Source organism: Hippocampus zosterae, chromosome 20 (assembly GCF_025434085.1).
Source record: "Hippocampus zosterae strain Florida chromosome 20, ASM2543408v3, whole genome shotgun sequence".
Classification (NCBI taxonomy): Eukaryota; Metazoa; Chordata; class Actinopteri; order Syngnathiformes; family Syngnathidae; genus Hippocampus; species Hippocampus zosterae.
The window spans coordinates 3,228,073-3,243,709 of NC_067470.1; the positions used below are offsets into that span (position 1 = coordinate 3,228,073).

The 15,637-nt window shown below is 46.7% G+C and overlaps 1 protein-coding gene across 4 annotated transcripts in view; it reads left to right on the top strand.

The window, feature by feature from the left end:
- The window catches only part of pou6f2 (POU class 6 homeobox 2), a 51,452-nt gene extending 36,045 nt beyond the window's left edge, over positions 1 to 15,407 (top strand). For 2 of the 4 annotated variants that reach the window (XM_052054344.1, XM_052054343.1), the window contains 5 exons: positions 6,291 to 6,434; positions 9,090 to 9,290; positions 10,149 to 10,341; positions 11,895 to 12,063; positions 13,638 to 15,407. In XM_052054344.1, coding sequence (XP_051910304.1) covers positions 6,291 to 6,434; positions 9,090 to 9,290; positions 10,149 to 10,341; positions 11,895 to 12,063; positions 13,638 to 14,160 — 1,230 coding nt within the window. In that variant the 3' untranslated portion in view covers positions 14,161 to 15,407. The remainder of the gene's footprint in view (positions 1 to 6,290; positions 6,435 to 9,089; positions 9,291 to 10,148; positions 10,342 to 11,894; positions 12,064 to 13,637) is intronic. The other 2 variants (XM_052054346.1, XM_052054345.1) reach the window with 2 other exon arrangements.
- The last annotated feature ends 230 nt before the right edge of the window (positions 15,408 to 15,637 follow it).

Below are 15,637 nucleotides of genomic sequence, written 5' to 3' on the forward strand. Positions count from 1 at the left end.
AGCAACGATATTTTCTCACTTCAAAATGATCTTTTGACCAACTTGGATGGTTTTTAATATCACGTCATACCCGCATCTTTCAATCATTCTCAACTCCAAAGACCAAGTTCTAGCCAAAAATATGGGCTTCAGTTTTAGTACTTTTATTTGTCATCAATGTATTTATTGATGTATCATTTTGTTGCTTTTTCATCAAACATGTTCAAAATGAAGTTTTAATGCGTCGGAGCGTTTTTTTCAAGCAGCAAAAGCTTCCTCAAAGGCAGTACGAGCGTCCGGAGGGAGCTCAGCTGGAGACAAAGGGAGCCCAGATGGATTGGAAAGGGGGGAGTTTGGGGAGGGAGATGGAGGGGGGGGGGGTATGTTGAGGACAGCAAGATGAGTAGCGTCAGACAGCGAGGCCTCTGACAGGGCGTCGTATTTGGCAGCCACTGACCTTGGCCGCGACCGCACTCCTCACCAGAGGCTACGAATGAAGGCTGATTGCCGGCCGACGCTCGCGCCGAATCGGGGGGAGAGAAGAGAGGCTCAGGTAATTGCGGCACTTGCCGGTGCGGGGCGGGGGCGGGGTTGGGGGGGCCTCAGGGCGGTCCTGTGATCTCGGCGAAGAGAGATGTCGGCTGACGCTCTGCTGGTAAATTGTGGCCAACGATGCTAGCGGGTCCACCCCGAGGCTGTAATTAGCTCTGTTGAGTGAGCCGGTGGAGAGTGGACAGGCCCGGCCGGCCCGACCGCTCGCTGACAGCCCTCACGAGCGACTTTCAGCCGGGCGCAGGATTGCGAGGCACTCAAAGGAGTATTTGTTGTCACAAACAGTACAGTACCTCGCCATTAGTATGTTTATTGAACAATCATCCAGTCAAATGAGTTTTAAACTACAAACTAGTCGGAAGAAAAGGCCTGAAATGGGAGTACAGGCTGCAATTGTTTGGCAACCAATTCAGGATGTAAGCCGTCTAGCGCCCAAAGACACCTGGGATCGGCGCCTGTAGGCCCGACCCCCTTGTCAGGATATGCGGATTTAAAAAAAAAATAAATACATGGATTAAAAAATGCACAGGGGGTGACATCCATCCATCCATCCATCCATTTTCCGAACCGCTTGATCCTCCCTAGGGTCGCGGGGGGTGCTGGAGCCTATCCCAGCTGTCTTCGGGCAGTAGGCGGGGGACACCCTGAAACGGTTGCCAGCCAATCGCAGGGCACACAAGAGACGAACAACCATTCGCACTCACACTCACACCTAGGGACAATTTAGAGTGTTCAATCAGCCTGCCATGCATGTTTTTTGGAATGTGGGAGGAAACCGGAGCACCCGGAGAAAACCCACGCAGGCCCGGGGAGAACATGCAAACTCCACACAGGGAGGCCGGAGCTGGAATCGAACCCGGTACCTCTGCACTGTGAAGCCGAAGTGCTAACCACTGGACTACCGGGCCGCCTATATATATATTATTATTATTATTATTATTATTATATATTTTGTGCAACCAAAAAAAAGATTTGCGCTCCAGATTTGTGCAAGCTATGTTTTGTCCCTGACTGCCTTTAATTCCATTGCAAGTCGCGGCGTCCATTTTGTCGTTTACTCACCCAATGCGATCAACGCGGGCCTTTCCAAAAAGACGGTAAAGTGGAGCGATCGATACAAATACAGATGTAAATGTCATCAATTCATTTGAGGCCGCTCCGACGACTTGGCTCGACGTATTTTTGGCCGGGCCCAAGAGGGCGGTGAGTTGATCGATTCGGGGCGCGGCGGCGGCGCGCCCCCACCCGGGCTGCCGCCGCCATTCATCTTTGGGACGGGAGAGTCGGCCGGTGACACATGACAACTCCTCCATTTCTCTTCATTAGCGCCCGTGTTTTTGGAGAGCCTGCTAGGGAGAGTCATCACTTACCTTTATTGTGTTTATCAAGACGCGCCGCGGCTGACCCTCCCGATATTGAATTGAGAACATCAAAAGATCACTGGACATTGATTAGAAGGATATTAAAGTCATTCAAATGCTATATTGATATGTCAAGAGTGCACACAAGACGGAAAGTAAAAAGACATTTTGCTGCCGGTGCGCTTCAACGGGGATTCTGAACATGAAATAAAAGAAAAAGTTTGTTCCCATATTGGAGGTGGCTGTTTTCGAGATGGTACTTTTTTTCTCTTTAACTCATTCAGTGCCAGCTAATTCTAGACCAAGTCTGAAAAGACGTTTAAAAACGTCTTTGGGAGTGAATAAGTTAATCTTCACAACTGAAAAACAGTAACCTAACATCATGGTCGCATACCTTTTATGAAAAAAAAAATAGAGCTAAAACCAAAATACTTGCGAAATTCCATATCTTTTGTCTGATTGCTTGAGTAATTATTTTCACAGTGTTTGTTGTTGTTTTGTTGTTTAGATTCTCAGACATCCATGGCTCTTGATTTGTTTTGCAAATGTAACTTTTAATGGCAAAAAAGATAGTAGATCAAACAATACACATCGATCAACACAACAATCGATCTTTTTTAATCGCAAACATGCCTTTGAGTATTGTTCTGTTATCGGTCTACATGAGTTGCTCCACAATTTGTGTTCAAATATCCAGTTAGCATGTGCATGTCAATGGCATTTGTCATGATAAGTTAGCATTAAGCTGGTGGGGCAAAGCAATGTGATTGGTTAAAACACACTATACTAGGTTTCCTGTAAACGTCAGCTGGGAGTCGCCCCCCCCCCCCAAAAAAAGCACTTAATACGCCTTTTTAGAAGAAAGTGTTCACCATTTGACAAACTGCTGCTTTTTGTCAAGCGCGCCGAGTTGAGTTTAGTGCCAACACAGAGCAGCAGAATCTCAAAAAGACACCAAGCAAGTGTACTTGTTGCTTTCACTCGCGCCGAGTAGGCGGCAGGATCTCGTCAGACATAAAAAAATTTGGCATCATTTGTGCGCTATCACTTTGTGCGCTATCAATTGTACTACAGGTAGATGGCTGGCTTATTAGCAACTAAATAACACATCTGAACCGGTGCCAATAATTACGGAGGGCAGTGTTGAATTGGGATATTATCAAAATTATTCCAAAAAATGAAGTCTTAAAAATGTCATCAATCACTCGGGAGTGATTGTGAATTTCATTCACTTTTTGCTGGGATGTTCTGGAACGTAATTCCCATGATGGAAGGCTTGGGAGGGGGGGGGGGGGGGGGGTTACTAGATAGTCTTTTTTTTTTTTAGTCACAGTTCAATATTGTTCCGTCCGGAGGTGGGGGTGTGTGTTGGGTTGACAGGCTTTATTTTTCACAAGGAGCATAGTAGAGGCCCAGCGGTGGGCAACAGATGGCCCAGCGCGGAGGTGTTTGCGAGGGCCTAATGGCATTTTGATGTTTAAGCACAGAAGGGCGTGAGGGAAGAGTCAGCCGAGGCCCGTCGGCGGCCGCGGCGACACATACGCAGCGTGTGCTCCGGTGTCACACTTGATTATATCAAGCGTGCGTATGGGAGGACAAACTTGCATGTTGTGAGGGACAACTTTGTCTGTCCTATTGCGACAATATGGCCGTTATGACTGTCGTGTACGCCGGGGACAACACCAGACGAGCACTTCTCACTAACAAGAAAAGCTGTGGTCACACTTTACAAGTGCATCATCGCATTGAAGTAGAAGACGGGAGGAAAAACTTTTTGATTTTTTTATTTATCTGTTTTTTTTTCTGCTCTCTTATTTTAAAATGTCAAACTCATACAGTTGTACCTTACAGGGTACGGATTTTTTTTTTCAATCTACATTCAGCACATCTCAACGATGCTCATTATTTGTGGGCGTGGCCTTTTTTTTTCTCGCCACAAAAATTTCTTGAAATTTGTTTTCAAATCGCTGAATAATCTCGCACCACTTTACCTCTCTGAGCTCATCCGCCCCTACACACCTGCCCGGCGCCTCAGGTCTGTGGACCAGACATTATTAGAAGTACCAAGAACTAAACTAAAGCTCAGAGGGGATCGAGCCTTTTCTGTTGCTGGTCCCTCTTTCTGGAATGACCTCCCACTCAACATTCGGCAAGCCTCCTCGCTGCCCATCTTCAAAACTCTCCTCAAAACTCACTTGTATTCTTTGGCATTCGACTCAGCATGACTTAGTTTTGTTCTTGGTTTTACTGTTAGGTGCTTTCTACCGCCTTTTATTACCGATTTGTCTTACAGTTTATTGTGCATGTTAAATTGCTCCATGTACAGCACTTTGTATGCAGCGATGGCTGTTTGAAAGTGTTAAATAAATACTAAATATATTTATATTTATATTTATATTTAGCAGTATAATAAATAAATAGGGGCACTCTAAATTGTCCCTAGGTGTGAGTGTGAGCATGGATGGTTGTTCGTCTATGTGTGCCCTGCGATTGGCTGGCAACCGATTCAGGGTGTCCCCCGCCTACTGCCCGGTGACGGCTGGGATGGGCTCCAGCACCCCCCGTGAGCCTAGTGAGGATCAAGCGGTACGGAAGATGAATGAATGAATGCATAAATAAATACTGTTGACTTGACTTGTTGACAAAATTAATTGCCCCCTGAGCCTAATAATGGTTTGTGCCACGCCGGAGGCACATTCTTTTTTTCCCCCTCCATCCATTGCTGTAGTATTGGATCAGGACTAAAACCAAAGACTCAGACTCAGGTGCCAAAAAAGCATGATTGGGACATCCGTATACATCATAAAAGCCACCGGCACAATATTTGACCTTTGTTGACCTTATATGTGAGGTCCTATGAGCAAAAGCCATTATCACCTTCACAAAAGATTTGATATTTATTCTGATTATATCTCCGTTGCAAGTATACAAGAAAAATGCTGTTTGCGTCTTTAATCCTTTATCTCTTCTTCACTTTTTTCTCCATGCACCTTCCTTTGTGTCAAACCATTTTCGATTTCCAGCTGGGGGGTTTGAGGTGGTGGTGGGGGGGGGGTGTCTCCAAGTTTGGCCGCGCTCTGCGGCGGTGCTACTTTTCCCCGTTTGGCCGATTACACGCACCAGGCCAACCTGCAGCTGAAACAAAAGGCACGCCGCACTTTGGACCAATTGCAGCGAAACATGCATTTAGCCTGGCGTAGCCTCTCAGATTGCTGTATGTCCTGAAAATAGAGGCTTTTGCTTTGACTGGGTGTTAAGGTAGCGGCAAAAAAAAAAAAAAAAAAAAAGGCGAACACAACAACGGCGGCGGTGTTGACACACGGGAAGAATCGTTGTTTATCTCCTCTAAAACATGCAATCAGCGCAAACGCTGGGATGGGCCTGTCATTTGCTCCCTCCCGTCGAGGAGTCGCTGTGGCGGAAAATCACCTGTTTAGCTCTGGAAACGCTCACGCCCAGCAGTCCTGACCAATAACGCCACACGTTCCTTTTCAGGCCCATTTAACCCAACGGGAAGGACTATTATTGAAGATCTTTTCTGTACAACCGTTTGGCTGTTTAATTGGCTGTTAACAGAAAACAAGACGTATTTATCCTTCATTCATTGTCGTTTCTTAACTTTGAAGACTTTTTCTTCCACTGCACATATTAAACTCGTGTTGTCTCCAGCACGCCCGCAACCCGAGTGAGGTTTCGCTGTTCGGAGAATGAATGAATAAATGAAGGAAGGAAGGAATATTAAACTTGGGCCTCAAGGCAGCAACGGTCAAGTGCATTAAGCTACAAGCATCATCGCAGTGGGCCGAGATGCAGGAATGATGGAGGATTTTTTTATATACACACACACACACACACACATACACACACATTTTTTTTGAGTTCCTGCAACCCGACAGCCAGCTTTGTAAAAAAAAAAAAAAGTAGTCTGATGGAAAGAAGACATAAAAAGACAATAAAGGAAGAAAAAGAAGCAGATGACTTTCCAGGCAATATCAATCACGGCCAATTTGAGGGGGGCTGCCGACATGAAATATGATTTCATAAGACAAATGCCGTGTCATTCTTAATGTGCTTAACCTTTACTGTCAATGAAAAAGTATTGATCCCCCCCCCCCTCTCTTCCCACCACCATCCCCCGCCCTCGTCATTAGATTTGAGAAAGTTTAATAATAATATACGGCGGTCGGACTGAGCTAACGGAATGAGCTCAGTGGTTTGGATTTCAAGTTTGGTTTGCTACACAGCGAGACACACGGGCTGTTTTTTTTTGGGGGGGGGGGGGTCCCGATTTTGCCCTCAAATCTGCAAGAACCCAAATTTGCCATTGATGTTGGTTTGCACGCGGTTGTGCATGGTGGAAAGTTGTTTTCTCTAATCTTGTTGTGTATTTTTCGTCAGCCGCTGAACCCTCTTGCCAGCCAGGCGGCAGTCGCGGCAGCGGCCGCCGCCGCGGCCATGGCGGCCGGCTCGCAGGTGTTTGGCAACACCCTGTCCAACCTGCAAGGAGGCGGCGGGCAGTTGGTGACCAACGCACAAGGACAGGTGAGCGCCAGCCCTCGGCATACAAAAGCACTTCTTCTTGTCGAGCACACCAAAAATCGCTGAGCTGGTCATATTCGCGGAATTGCTCAGTAAGTAGGCGGACGCTTGAATGATGGCACTTGTCATCGCCCGGCCTCGTCGAATGAATCATCTCATCCCGGCGCGTATCCCAGGCGAATTTGTGAGTTTGAACACACGGACGGACGCTCGTCAATACGTTGACTTGGTGGTGAACGCTGTTCAAAGACCATTTCAACACTCGAATGGCGCTCGCGGAAATGAAAATCAGGCTTTGTCAACCTTTGCTGACACTGAATTTTAATTCAAGTAATAAAACATCAAAGCCTTACGCAGTTTATGTATTCCGATTTAATGCTGCAATCCAGATCAGGGTGCTGCTCCTTATGAAGCCTCTTCAACGCAGTCGTGCTGACAGTAGGAGTCGTTTTTCTTCGAGGATAAAGAATACATGCCTGTGAGCGTAGTAGTCGTTTTTCTTCGAGGATAAAGAATACATGCCTTTGAGCGTTGTTATCTGGCTGCGCTAAACTAATGTTTGGACTTTAATCTTCCAACTCCCAGACAAGCCACCGAGCTCGTTTGGTGGCAGCAGTGATGCGGCACTTAACTCCGCGTGCTATCATCTCGTAGTCGCTCTTGACGCTAAACGTGGCTAATGAGACAGTATGGACTTCCCGAAGACTCCGGCAGCGCCGGCTCATGCCGACGCGCCGAGCTATGTGCTTTTGTCGCGTCTTGGGCGGCCTGACGACGCCTGACATAATCGGGTCAGTGAGACGGTCAAACCTTCGGGCTGCAGCCTTTGCTCCCCGGCCGACTCATTATTCCCCGGCATTATTCCGACTGGCCGTGTGTGTTCGTGTTCGTGTGTGTGTGGGGGGTGGGGGGTAAGCCTCACACCACGGATGCTTGAAAACAGACTGCGGCTCAGACAAATGTAGAAAACAAACGAGACCTCCGCCAAGGCCAAACCTCATCATCAAATTGTGGAGCCCGATCGAATTTTCATTGCATGCAAATGAGACGAACGCGATGAAAGCATCCAGCAAGATCCTTGGCGGAGGTAATCAAGCAAAAAACGTCAACATTAAGCGTCAGTAAAATTAAAAGTGAGCAAGCAAAGGCCCTGGAGTGTCATCATAAGAATATTCCAAAGCAAGCTGTCACTCGCCCGCTCTTTTTATTACAAGCACTTAGCGCCGTGACCACCATGAATAATTGAGTGGAACAAGTTCCCCCCCCGTCGTGCCGCGCCGGCATGCGAAGCGGGGAACTCGCCCGGGGGAGGGGGCGGGCAATAAAATATGCTAAGTGGCAGGAAACGAGCACAAGGCAGAGAGAGATAAATTATCTGCACCCTAATGCGAAGCAACGTAGCCAAATGAGCCGTGGCGAGGATGAATTACAGATTGCCGGCCCGCCTCGCTTGCGACGATCCCCCCCGGTTATGTCAAAGCGATGTTGGCGAGGGGAGGGGCGGCGAGGGAGCCGATGTGAAGCGATGTCAATACGAGTTTTGCAAAATACGTTTGACTCGCATTCGGCTTCATTGTAAAGAATTGCGATTGAGCGCAGCGGCGCTTTGACATATGAGTGACCCGACATACAAGTTTTTGTCATTGGGATCTTTTTTGGACGTGTGCAATCTTGAAATATGAACACATGGTGGCGCTCACTTGACAAAAAAACAGCGCTTTGGACAATAGTGACACTCAATATGAGATTGAATAGTTTTGAGTTGAGAGCGTGGACAGAACTGAGCTTGTATGTCAAGGCACAAGGGCGACGCAGTTGGCTGTCGAAGAAAAAATATCAACAGAGAATCTTGTTGAGCTCTCCAACTTTGTCAGGGGTTAGAAAATGTGTTTTTGCGGGCCTAGTCTTGTCACGTGATGAGTTGTGGTCTCAAACTTTTAAGTCCTGGTTTGGGATCATGAGCGGCTGTTGGGGGTCTCCCGACTGAAGCGAGACTGAAGAACCCACATCAACTTCCAAACTGCTTCCACCCATTGAAACGGCACTCTGGCATTTGCCCTTCCTGATTACAAGCACGCATGATGAAGGTGACCGGGGGTGCAGGCGGGGGGTGGGAGGGGGTCACCCACTGAGTTGGATTAAAAGCACCAGGACCTGAAAAAAAAAAAAAAACGAAACCCTTTTGTTTCTACTCCTCTCAGTAAAGACATACAAAGACACTTGAACACACTCAGACGCTCATGCTCACGCCGCGTGATGGCTAACACAGCCACTGGTGTGCACCAGCTCACACACACGCATCCAAACAGGTATTCAGTGTTGACCTTTGCAGTGCGCTCCCAGCAGTCCACTCTTGCCTCGCTTGCTTTTGCCTGGATGAGCGGCTCGGCAACATTCTGAAGACTTAGCAGCCATTCAAACCCTGTCTGTCTTTCTTTTTGGCGGTTTGTCCTTTTACACACACACACACACATGCTAATACATCCTCAAGGTCCATTCACACACACACCAGCTGCATCCAAACCAAGCCAGTCACCCTTTATTTTATTTTATTTTATTTTATTTTATTTTATTTTATTTTATTTTATTTTATTTTATTTTATTTTATTCCATTTTATTCCATTTTATTTTATTTTATTTTATTTTATTTTTCCCCAGATCATCGGAACAATCCCTCTGATGGCGAACTCGGCAGCGCCGTCCAGCCAATCGGGAGGCGGCAACGCGGGGCTGCAGGTGCCGCCCATCACGCCGCAGCTCCTGACCAACGCGCAAGGGCAGATCATCGCCACGGTCATCGGCAATCAGATCCTGCCCGTCATCAACACGCAGGGAATCACGCTGTCGCCCATCAAGCAGGTGGGCCCCTCCGTTTCAAATTTAGTGGCATTGTATTTGTCCTGGGATGTAGCGGTTGGAGTCTCGTAGGCGGGCGTTTGCAGCTTTCTTTTTGAAGACTGAAAGCTCCAAAGTTGACGATCCAAACAAGTCGCACGCTTGCCGATTGTCAAGGATATTGACTGGCTCGCCTTTGCAGAACCGCCCCTTAAAAACTTGCCCAATGCGTGCAGACGGACGTTTAATTGCGTCCGCCCGCCAGCCGGCATGAATGATTGCGTTTGTAAATAATGTTTAGCGGCGGGCGGCTCTCCACTTGAAAGGGAATCATTTACGCTTGTCAGGACCTTGCGGTTGGGAATATTTCCAACTCAAGCTAGATAATTCTCCCGGCCTGTCAGCGGTCCTGACAGCGCGTGCTAGCTCGACTGTTGACTAGCGCGTAGCCCCAACAAACACACGCCGCCCGGAAAATAATGACTAGCAAAGGAGGCGAAGAGAAGCCGGCGTGACAAGGCTCCTGTCTTGATGTTGTAAAAGCGCATCGGGAAGGTGCGGAAAGCAGAAAAGTACATTGTTATTGTTATTGTGCCGCCGCCGCTTACCCAATTGGAAATTGCGTTTGATTCACGGAGCGGCGCCTCTCAGCTTGTCAACAAATGTTCTCTTTCCATTTTTTTTTTTTTGGTTTTGTTTTTTTCCGACAAAGACAGTAAGTGACCCCAGAAGAAATCGGGAGCAGTTAAAAGCACACAAATGGGTTCGCTATTAAGTGGCTCCTTTCATAACTGTTTATTACATAGTCATGACACCACTGCTTGAAACACTGAACCTGATTTTCTTTTTTTTTCTTTTCTTTTTTTGTGGCCTCGGGCCCAGCAGGGTGCAAGCGGCCCGGCCTCCTCCTCCTCCTCGTCCTCATCATCATCATTGTCATCCTCGTCGTCTTCGTCCTCGCAGCCCGGCCTGCTCCACATGGCCCACCGGCACAGCCCGCTGCACCTGGCCTCTTCCTCCTCCTCCTCCACCAACTCCTCATCCTCGGCGCTTAGCGTGGGACAGCTAGTCAGCAGTGAGTGTGCGCGTCACACAAATACTTTTTTTTTTTTTTGGTACAATTTCATTATTCCAACAGTGTCCGTGCACCGCACAATCCGAATAATAATGTGATTATGTGGTACAGGAATATTTAAATGAAAAATATAGTGCAAAATAGAAATGATTAAGTACCAAGGGGAAAATGATCCCTTTCTGAAATGTACGAGCGCAACTACAATGAAGATGACTTGCTATGTACAAAATATTTGAATGTTTGAATTTTCATCACGTGCGGCTTCCTTTCAAAATGTTTTGTGCATTTCCCGGCGAGGGAGCGGTGTCCAATATTCCCCATTAGCTTTGTAAGTAAACATTCTCCACAGGGAACCCGCGTTCATCAGCACGGAGTAGAGCGAGTGCTCCTCCCTCCCCACTTTTGTTTTTCTTCACACTTTTTGGAGGACGTCTCACACACAGAGGCATGAGGCAAGATGGCAGCCCCATGGATTTTTGGCTTAAACACGCTTGGCGGATTCCTTTTAATAATTGATTGATAATGACCAAGATGAATAATTGACAGGCGCGCCGCACTTTGCTTTGCTAAGCAGGATGCCAGCAGGCGGGCGGGCGCCTGTCGTGCGCCATCAATTTGTCTTATTAGCGCCGTGCCCGCAACTTCTCGTGTTTTTTTTTTTCGCGCCGGTTGATGTGCGGACGTCTCCACTTCAGCACTTCTTTCCGACAATTCGCCTTGGATTCAGTTGTGCAATTTTGCATGCGTTCAGGTGGAGTGGATTTAAGGATGTGATATTAGGTGGTTTCAATGAGGACAGATTATAGTTGAGGATTTTTCTGAATTACCGTATTGGCCCGAATATAAGACGGTGTTTTTTTTTTGCATTGAAATAAGACAAGACAAACAAAAAGTGGGGGTTGTCTTATATTCAGGGGTCTAGACATTATACCCATTCGCGACGCTAGATGGCGCCAGATATCGAAGCGACTGCTGAACTTGACTCCCCAGGCCGAAGCGAACCCCTGTCATGAAGAATAAAAATAAAAATAGCGGCAGCACAAAGTAGAAAAATTTTAAAAATAGTGTTAAGAAAGAAAAGAGAAGAAAATAGAAGAAGAGATAACATAAAATTGAGAAACGTAGCGACGATGTGGAGAAAAGTGGGTCGAAGATCGGCCAGGTTAACAGGCACCTGAGGAGAAGTTATGGTGTAAACTTCAAGATGCTTTTTCTCTCGAATATATTGTTATAATCATTTGTTTCAGATATGCTGTAATTATTTTCTGCATAAAAATTTATTTGGTGTTCAAAAAGTATCTTTTCAAACTTGAGTCTTGAAAAAGAGGGCGTCGTCTTACAATGAGGGCCGTCTTATATTCGGGCCAATACGGTAAAACAGCATTTTGAGAGGCCAACAGATTATTTATGATACATCGTTTTTACTGTTTAGAATAATATATTAAGAATAAGATCCTTTTCCAGTTGAGATCACAATGATATCATAGAGCAGTTAGTAACGGTTGCGTGTGCTTGTAAATCGGGCTAACGCAGGGTGGTTGTGCGCTCGTCAGACCCCGGGACGGCCCCGAGCGAGGTGGACGGCGTCAACCTGGAAGAGATCCGCGAGTTTGCCAAAGCCTTCAAGATCCGCCGCCTGTCGCTGGGCCTGACGCAGACGCAGGTGGGCCAGGCGCTCAGCGCGGCCGAGGGGCCCGCCTACAGTCAGTCGGCCATCTGCAGGTGAGCAGCGTCTCGACCGCACTCGCCTCCCCATCCCGCCCCCGCCGCTGAATAATTACTTCGGGCAGGACGGCACTGCCGCGGCAGCAAGTGTCTAAGTACATAGTATTAACTCATTCGCTCCCAAAGACGTTTTTAAACGTCTTTTCGGACTTGGTGTAGAATTTGCCGGTACTGAATGAGTTAAACGCAGCTGTCAACCCTTTTACTGAGTTCAACACCTCACCCGTGTGGGACGTGGGAGTTTGGACACATTGAAAGGAAACGCCCTTCAATCGTCCTTGACTTGATGTCATCATCGCAGCGTCCTCCATTCATTCGAATGGCCATGTGTTGTGCTTTATTTTGGCCCCGCCGCACACGGCAACCTTTAAAAATTTCAGCACATCGGACTTCCGGTATGACAGCGAGAGGGTAAGCTGCAAACGCGTGGAGCTCCCGGCCGTACGAGCAACAAACGGAGAAAAAAAAAAGACAAAAGAACGGAGGCAGCGATCCGAACATAGGATAAGATGGATGTGAACAAAGCTCTGTCTGGAAAGGGAAAGGAGAAGAAGAAGAAGAAGAGCGAGAAACAGACTGAAAACACGCACAACGAAGGTGAACGGGGATCGGCGCTAGCGGCTACTGCTAACATAGCATTAGCTCGCGACATCGCCAAACAAATGGAGGAGATGAAGCAAGGACTTGAAAACTTGCGGGAGGAAACTAACAGAAAGCTTGAATCCGTGAACGCTGACATCCGGGTGCAAAGGAAGAAAATGGGAAAAGCCGCATGCCTCCCCCCCCTACCCCTCCCTCACTCTTCCTCCTTCTCCTCCTCCTCATGTCAAACAGTCCCAGCATGCAATATTAACAATCATGCATAATTGAAATATTTATAACATACATTAAAAGCCATTAGCTTGTAAAATAAACACAAATGTTTGTGTGTGTGTGTGTGCGTGTGCGTGTGTGTGTGTGTGTGTGCGCGCGGGCCTCATTTTTAATAATCCTACTAATGTAATCATCATACTATTCTGTAATATATTTAATTATATTTATCAATGAAGAGTAATGTTCAGTGTTGTTGGATTTTTTTTTCTGAAGGGTCAAAGCTATAAAATCAATGCATGGTCAAATTTGTATTGCGCAAAAATGGAAATGTCACAAAAACCTGAAGAAAAAAAAGTCAAGCCCTTTCAGCAAGCCGTGTCAGAAATCTGTTTCGGGCCACGTGAAGCCATCTGCGATTCAAATGAGGTGTTGACCCGGGTTATTTGTATGATGTGTTGAGGCGGAGCTTGTTTGTGTTTGTTGTGTCTTTTGAAGAATGAAATGTTGGAGATGAACATTTTGCTGAATGTTTCGAGGTGCTGTCGTAAATAAATGATGACGGACCATCCGTGTTTGGATCACTTTGAACAAAAGTAGCACAATGCTGCTTGGCGCTGGCAACGTTCGGGGAAGATGTTTTATTTGAAATGGATGCGCTGTGACACTTCCTGGGCCAGTGGAGGGTTTTTTTGGGGGGGCAGGGGGGGGGGCAGCAGGCAGCTTTTGAGTAAGCTTGTTTTTTTCTCGACTCTCCCCAGACACACCATCCTGAGAAGCCACTTTTTCCTACCGCAGGAAGCCCAAGAGAGCACGATAGCTAGCAGTCTGACAGGCAAACTGAACCCTGGCCTTTTATATCCTGCCAGGTTTGAGAAGTTGGACATCACCCCTAAAAGCGCCCAGAAGATTAAGCCGGTTCTGGAGCGCTGGATGGCCGAGGCTGAGGCCCGCCACCGCTCGGGCATGCAGAACCTGAGCGACTTTATCGGCAGCGAGCCCTCCAAAAAGCGCAAGCGGCGCACCTCGTTCACGCCGCAGGCGCTGGAGATCCTCAACAGCCACTTTGAGAAGAACACGCACCCATCGGGCCAGGAAATGACCGAGATCGCCGAAAAGCTCAACTACGACCGCGAGGTGGTGCGCGTCTGGTTCTGCAACAAGCGCCAGGCGCTCAAGAACACCATCAAGCGCCTCAAGCAGCCCGAGGGCAGCGGCGGAGGGGCCGCTCTGCCGCCACCCACCCTGGACCTTGGGGACCCGCACCACGATGCCCACAAATGAGAAATCCCCGCTCCCCGGACTCTTGAGATAAACTCTTATGTCGTCGTCGTGATTTTCACTCAACCAAAAAAAAAAAAAATTATTAAAAACAAGCCGGAGATTGAAATGTGAAAAAGATACACAGCGGTGCCTCGACTTACGACCTTGCAGCTGGCGGCTCAGTGCGTTTTTTTGCTAGCCGTCACCAGCAAAAAAATAAAAATAAAAAATTCGGAGGGGGGCGGGGGGGGGGGATTTATCTGCGGTATATTCCTGCTTCTATAAGAATTCTTTTAGTTCCGGAATGAATTTGACTCGTAAGTCAAGGTACCACTGTACAAAAGTGTTGGCAGGTCAAACCAATTGTGAGGGGTGGGGGGGAGGAGGGGGAGAACATACCAAATGAAAACACTATTTACCAAAGTATGTGGCATCGGAAATTACTTTTCTAATGTACATTTTTGCATTTGTAGCCTGAGACGCAAATAAGCCAAAAGCGACCCCTTTTTTTTTTTTCTCTCTCTCTCCCTCATTCCTTCTTTTCGTGTACATACGAACGTCGTCGTCGCACTTCCCAGTCACGCGCTCACGCCATCGGGATCACAAAGGTAATGTTTCTTCTTGACTTTTGTACAACTTTTACAGCTATTTATAAAAACCACGCGCACGATGATGACGGCGGGAGTGATGATGATGATGATGATGATGGTGGTGGTGGTGTTGGTGCGTTGCCAAAGCCTGATAGCCAAAGAACACCAGAGACTTTTTCAGCTCAAGGACTTTTTTTCAAAGCAACTCCCCTATCAGCTCACTTTGAACACTAAATCAAGAACAACCGTAAAAATGACTAATAAAAGTCATCCCAAAAAAAAAAAAAGTCATGTCAAGCCTTGTAAATGTTGGCAATATTTTCATGTCACGCTTTCATCTGCATGTGGCAGCAGCTGCAGGAGCAGCCCTGAAAGCCCCAAAATGAAGTTGAACAAAAAAAAAAACCCTTTAAATGTGATGACAACGCTTGCGTCCGACTTTTAGTTTTTGAAACACTTTCCACTCATGGCGCATTTGTTCTCTCTGGGTTTTAAACCTCCTGGTATGTTGCGGGTCAAACTCACCTCATTTGAAGTCATCAGTTCATTTTAAAAAAAACATCATTTCAATGCATTGAAATCGAACTTTTTGTTTGTTCTGATGCGTTTGGATCATTAAAAAATCCCGAAGCCATTTACAGTACAATTTAAAAAAAAGTGTAAGGGCTTTAGTATCATAAACTATAAATATGAAATTTAAAGGTTGCTTATTGGGTTAATCATAGGATGAACTAAAAATTACTATTAAAAATTACGTTTTTAATTACTTTGCAGTAATTAAATGTGCTTGGGTCAAATTAACCCGCAAACACCATCCTGAGAATCCAAATAGCTTTGTTTGTTCCCAACTGAATCTGAATGAAGCTGCTGTTGGCCTGGGGATAAAAAAAAATGGAATTTGCAATTAA